Source organism: Amblyomma mixtum, chromosome 2 (assembly GCF_055824585.1).
Source record: "Amblyomma mixtum isolate Tamu chromosome 2, ASM5582458v1, whole genome shotgun sequence".
In the NCBI taxonomy this organism is placed as follows: Eukaryota; Metazoa; Arthropoda; class Arachnida; order Ixodida; family Ixodidae; genus Amblyomma; species Amblyomma mixtum.
Window position 1 is genome coordinate 214,941,621 of NC_143013.1, and position 6,656 is coordinate 214,948,276.

Genomic DNA, 6,656 nt, shown 5'->3' on the forward strand with positions numbered 1-6,656 from the left:
CGCTTCGCTGCTCTTGCGTGTGCTGAAGACGACTTCCCTGCACTTCCTACACCTGACTCCCCGACTATCAACGTGCCTGCTCAGCCACTTTCCTACGCACAAGCTGTTCACCGTCGAGGAAGGAAGCCCACATCAACACGTAAAGCCACGGACACCACAGATGAAGACACCGCTCTCGACAATGCCATCGCAGAGGCTCGTCGCCACTTAGAGGATCTCACTAAGCGTCGAGAACAGCGGCGCTCACAGCCATCTCGAAGAAACATAGCGAACGAGCTACCTCCTCACGACTCATCTCCAAACAGCACTGAGCCACATAACGGCGCCGAGGTCCCATCTAATGTGCACTCCCCGGCAGTGGAGAAAATAATGGCACTCATGCAGCAGTTGACCACCCTGATCGTTGAAGCTCTTCGGCCTCGCCATGGCTAGTGCATCATCTCTGGTGGTGCAATGGAACTGCCGTGGCTTTGCCAATAAGTCATCTGAAGTGAACATCCGCCTGCGTGACGGCAGACTCAAGGCCTGGGCCTTCCTTCTTCAAGAGCACAATTCCCTTCCTCGCCTCTCTGGTTTCTGCGCGTACCATTCTCCTTCCATCCCTGATCGCCGCTGCATCGCTTCCTCCCTCCATCCCGGTAAATCTGCAATTTATGTTCATCGTTCGGTTCCCCATACACCGATCGATCTTTCACGGTGGTGCAACACTCGCTAGGAGGTCGTTGGCCTTCTCGTAAAACCTGCACATACACCACTGATACTTGTATCTTTCTATGGTTGTCCGGGAACAGTGTCTCCCAACCTAGGTTGGATTCGTTTTCTCCGTAATAACTACTCGGGCACCCCTATTTTAGTTGGCGGAGATTTCAACGGCGCTCACACATCGTGGGGCTACCCTTTGGATTCCTCCCGGGGTGCTCACATTCATGGCACCTTTCTAGATCATTCATTTCAACTACTAAATCAACCGCAAACTTCAACGCGTCCTCGGGGTGGTCCGTATTCGCCTGATTTGTCTTGGTGGTTAGGGCCCGGCTACCCTCGTTGGAATGTTGAACCAGACACTTGGGGCAGTGATCACAGCCCTATTTTAATCTCCATCACAACTTCGCGTCTCCGGAAAATACGCCGCAGCGTGCGCTTTACATCATGGGATTCCGTACGCGCAGATAATAGGTTGTCTACGCTGAACCCATCTACTGTTCTGTCTACCCTCTCAGCTGTTTTGTCCACTCATACATTCGCCACTACTGTAAATGAGGATGATCCGAACCCGGACATGCATCTCCTTAATCTCTGGGCTCTTCGTCGCAGGGCGGATCATTATGCTTCTCGTAATCCCGACGACCCTTCAGCTCTTCCAGCTCTTCATCGGGCTACTGCACGTGCGCGGCGCTACTCAAAGCGACTTAGCAGACAACGCTGGGCTGCATGGTGTGCCCGCCTCTCCTCTACACAGGGTAATAGACATCTTTGGCGGGTATTTCACGCCATGGAACGCACTTCTCAAGTAGCTGATTATACCGAGAGCATTCGCTTGGCTCTGAATGTGGATGAAACTTCATTTGCACAACAAGCAGCCCGTCAGTTTTTCCCACATCATGACTGCCTCCCTACCCCTTCTCCCATATTATCGATTTCTGAGCCCCCTGATGAGGTTACTTCAGATTTTACCATGGCAGAATTGCTGGCCTCCATAGATCGCCTCAAAACAAGCACTGCTCCCGGGCATGACGGTGTACCTAACTCGTTGTTTCGCAACTTGGAAGGACCTGCTCTACATTCCCTCCTTGATACATTCAATGAAGTGTGGCATTCTGGAGTTATTCCTGCAGAGTGGAAACATTCAATCGTTGTCCCAATCCCCAAATCAGGTCAGCCGCCGGTTTCTCTTTCGGCCCTCCGCCCTATTTCACTTACGCCTACTATCTGCAAGCTTTATGAACACATTCTAGCAGCTCGCTTTTCGTGGTGGCTGGAATCGAATGATTGTTATCCAGAATCTCAAATTGGGTTCCGCCCTCACATTGGAACAGAAGACGGTCTGGCTGTTTTGGCTGCGGACGTACTAAACCATTCTCCCCATAGTCATCTTGTTCGCACGGTGATCGCGACTGACATCACAAAGGCATATGACAACGTCCTACACTCTTCTATTCTTGGCACCTTTCAAGATCTCGGTCTCCCGCATCGCTTTCTCCTTTCAATTCACTCATTTTTAACAAACAGAACCTTCAGTGTACGTATCCATGGGAAGCCTTTTGGTCACTTTACCTCCAACCGCGGTGTACCCCAGGGCTCCGTCCTCGCCCCCACATTATTTAATGTAACTTTTATACCTCTTGTCCGAGCCCTAGAGAAAATTCCTTCTGTGCGCGTCCTTGCGTAAGCCGACGACATAACCTTGTGGTCCTGTAATCCAGATGCGTCTGTGCAACAGTCGGCGCTTCAGCAAGCGCTGGATGCCTTAACATCACGACTACCCCCTTTGGGTCTGACCCTCTCGTGTAATAAATCTTGTTTCATTCGCATTGGCAACAGAAGTGGCTTACGGAAAGCAGCACCTTTTACCTTTACGGTAGACAATTCTCCAATTCCTCAAGTTGACAGTGTGCGTGTTCTAGGTCTCCTACTTCATACATCTGGGACTGGGACTCCGTGGCTAAACGCGACCCGTAAATCGGCTCACGCTACTCTCGGTCTGATTCGACGCATAGCTATGCGCTCTGGCGGAGCGCGTTTTGATACTGCCCGTCAGCTCGTGCGCTCCATCCTTCAGCCGCGGATTGTGTACCAAGCGCAATTTCATCGCCTCACCCGACGACAGTGGGACTCCCTTGAATCAATCAATCGGGAGGCTATGCGCGCCATAACTTATCTTCCGCGTATCACACCCATACCCATTCTCCAAGAGTACGCTCAACTTAATACATTGAGTGAACTTATCGACCAGCGTGAGGCAAACAGAGCACGCAAGATGTCGCTTCAGCTTCATCGTTTACAGACTCTTCCCCCATGGTCATACTGTCAGCTCACAGACAATCGCCCCTCTGCTTCGACGCCGATATCAGCCGCCCATCTTCCTTCAGGGTGCATAATATACACCGATGCATCACACACAGCAGTGCAGGGAGTTACTGCAGTTTACAGTCCCTCACATCCTCATCTCAACTCCCGCGCTACATATAGCTCGGATACTTGCTCCCCCCTGGCCTTGGAGCTTCAGGCGATACACAATGCCATTGCATCCCTTCCACTCGTACCTACTTTCAATATTGTACACATTTACACCGACTCCCTTGCCGCCCTTAAACAGCTTAAGGCTGTCCGGCGCACATTCCAAGTTACACAATCCATTCACCAACTTTGCACAAAATACCCCTGTCCTGTGCGTATACACTGGATTCGCGGGCATGCCCAGGATCCGCATAATATTCATGTGGATGCAATGACACACCTTGACACATCCGATATCCCGCCACCTTCCCCTCTTCCCTCAGATCCGTTCCTGTCCCATGTTTCCGAGAAACAGTCTTTGCGTCAGCGAACACGCGCTCTAATTCCTCCGTGTTCGTACCCTCTCCCCCGGAGTCTCACTCGGGAGGAGGAGGTATCTGTGCGCCGGATTCGGGCAGGAGCGGCTCTGACTCCTTGTGTGCGTCATCGGTGGCGTGACAAACGTTACGAAGAGACAGACAAGTGTCCCCATTGTGGTGCTGCGCCCGAGCTGTGTGATGAAAAACACTTGCTGTGGACTTGCCCGGCTACAGCTTCCGTGAGACGACGTTTATTAAGAAAGGTTGGCCTGCGATGGGACGTTGCAGACGACTATACCAAGTGGACTCTAGATAATCGCTATATCACGAACTTGTACCGCTTTTTAAGCGAGGTTTGTTTGCACTCCTTTTTATAACTTTCTCTCCTTTTTCATTATGCCTGATGGCAAACAGCTCGAATAAAAAAAAAAAAAAAGACGGACAAGACAAAAGGAAGAAGAAGGACAAGCGCTTCTTCTTTCTTCTGTCTTGTCCGTCGTCGCTGCGCTGTTTTTTACTTCTTCTTTGATAGACTTTTCGCATTCCGGAGATTTTCCGCCTCCGCCAGCCAAGCGCCGGGAGAGCGCCGCAGCAGACGACCGAAAGCTCACCCGACCTTTCGCATTCACTGCGCACGCGCCCCGTGTCGCCGGTCTTCGCCGGTTATAGATGGGTGATATCCGCTGAGCGCAGGTTCCCTTTAAATGTGGACGGTACTGTTCATCCGTTTCGTTTTGCTTTTTACATCTTTGAACTAGCTTGAGTACCATCATCACGTGATCCACGAACGTTTTCTTTCGGGAACGCCTAGGTGGTATGAATTCTCTTTATGAGGTACACTGTGTTCTGCACTGAGCAACTTATTTGGCCAGTAGCTAGTTCTCAAGTGAAACCCTCGATAAACGCAGTCTTCCGCTAGCTTGAGTTAATTTGCATGCGACCGGACTAGATACGGGTACGCCTACTGTAATGTATTTATTCGTTTTGAAGCGAAAGCTGCACTACCTGACCTCGCGCTTCGCCCGCGGACCATGTAAATTTCACCTTCAGCTGTGCTAAAGGTAGTACCACTAAAAAGAGAAAACGAAAATGAATCAATACCCATGACTGGGAGTAGAAAGCGCAGCAGCGCGAACAGGTCTCCTTTGAGGGCCACTCAGGAACATTTGGGCGCAAACACATTTCCTTCAACGTTGCCTTCAAAGCTCAGGCGAACAGTATACAGACATATGTGTTCGTGCGTTCCGGAAAACTGCCTTCAGAACATACAATTACAGCCAATATGAAAGCCAAAACTTTGTTCTGAAAAGAGACACATATTTTTATTCTTTGTGACAACCGACAAAACCACATGTGGGCATTATTGACAGATAAATTCACAGTAAAATATTGCATCGGGCTGTAACTTCGAGGAGTAATCGGCGGTGACGTGAAAATTAGATGTCTCCTTTCATATTGCTTCAAGTTGTATGTGTTTGAAAAGTGCCCCGCTCAATGCCGAGCTTGCGCTTTTAGCGAGCAAAGATCAACAATTGGCCCAAAAAAAACACTACGGGGAGTAAAACAGTTTACATGGACGAAAATAATTTCTCTGATGCGTTATCTTCCGACACACCACGTATGCAGTCCTTAGCACTCCCTGAAAGCAATCTCTAGGGCCTCTGCTCTGATATCCTTCCAAATGTTCATGAATGATGAAGATTTCTCGGCTTCGCGAATCCTGGACTCCATTCGACGCAGAAGTTCCGGCGTGAAGTAATCTTTCCAGCCACCAACCTTGGCGGTTCTTACAATAGTGTATCGGTTTTTGTCTCCCTCGTAACCTTCTTTGCAGGTGGGCTTCTCTCGAGAAATCAAATCTTGCCACTGGGGATATGAATCTTCTGAAAGGTTGACGACCACAACGCTGCGCATGTATTCAGGGCTCGAGTGATGTATCAGTTGTTCGAGTAGCTTACTGTCGTCTTGCAAAGCTCTACCGAATCGTTCTCCCAAGAAATGTGCCAGCCTCATCACAACCTCGCGAGTGTTCTTCTTTAATTCCTCGTAAGTCATAAACAAAATATTAGGCTGATCTCGCAGTGCATATCCAGAAGCCACATGTTCGAAGTAATCACCGTAACCAAAATTTCCGTTCACGAACACATCCACAAACTCTTCGAATGTCCCGTCTTGGAACTTGTAGCAGCTCAGGTTGTTCGCCATCTTGTAGAAGGATACGCACACATCCCAGGGATTGCGGGCAACGTAGATGTACTTGCCCTCTCCGGTCAAGATGCTTTTAGTTAAGGGCAAGTGTGTAGAAAAGCTTCTCAGTGGCAGAGTTGATTCCCATTCTTTAATATCGGCGTACTCTAAAAACCGCCATTCTTTAGCAAGTTCTTCATGCGTAGTGATGGACTCACCCTCCCTTAGGATTAACTGGGTAATGAATTGCACCCAGTGAGTTCCACTCTTCGGAAATGTCGATTGCACGACATCGCCCTCTCTTGGCCTGAACTTCAAGCTGTCGCTTAGGATGTTTGGATCGATGCCTAAGCATCTTGGTACTCCGTCTATAATTTTATACGCTGGAGTCCGACGCTGCATGCCTCTCAGGTCTCTCTGAAATTACATCAAAAATAGCAGAGTTAGTACAAGTCATTTTTAGCCGTCGAGCACTAATAAAAAACTGACCCACGCGATGTTGTGAAGAGCTAGTAGCGGTCATGTTTTTTTACCACCACCAACACTTTCAATTCTGAACACAACAGCCGATATATACGTTCTGATCGCAAGCATGAATAAAAATAGGCCGACAACTTCAATGTACGATCACTGAAGCATTTCGGGTAACCAGATAGAGATACCCTTCTCCAATTGATCTTATCCTATAATTGGAAACTGTGTTTTGTTGTGAAAGCAACACTAGGCTAGTCTCTCAGCCATTTCGCGGAGCTCTGGAAAGGTCAAGCTGCGCATGCGCGAGGAGCGGGTGACGTAACACGGCTCACAGCTGGCGCGCCAGTGGCACCGCCACGCCCTCTCCATCGCCTCGCCGAGTCTCTCTCTCTCTCTTCCTTTCCTCAAATACAATTTTAATTTTCTTCATTACGGCCCCTTTTTCTGTTTGTTCTTTCA

At 49.2% G+C, this 6,656-nt stretch overlaps 1 protein-coding gene across 1 annotated transcript; it reads right to left on the reverse strand.

The window, feature by feature from the left end:
• Nucleotides 1–4,953: 4,953 nt before the first annotated feature.
• Nucleotides 4,954–6,135, reverse strand: LOC149362526 (sulfotransferase 1B1-like). The gene has a single exon (XM_089569742.1). The coding sequence runs from the start codon at nucleotides 6,123–6,125 to the stop codon at nucleotides 5,166–5,168; it is 960 nt and encodes a 319-aa protein (XP_089425868.1). The 5' UTR covers nucleotides 6,126–6,135; the 3' UTR covers nucleotides 4,954–5,165.
• Nucleotides 6,136–6,656: the final 521 nt, after the last annotated feature.

What these genes read in the sequence shown, in the direction of transcription:
- LOC149362526 (XM_089569742.1), bottom strand. Translation starts at nt 6,125, where the DNA reads ATGCAGCGTCGGACTCCAGCGTATAAAATTATAGACGGAGTACCAAGA.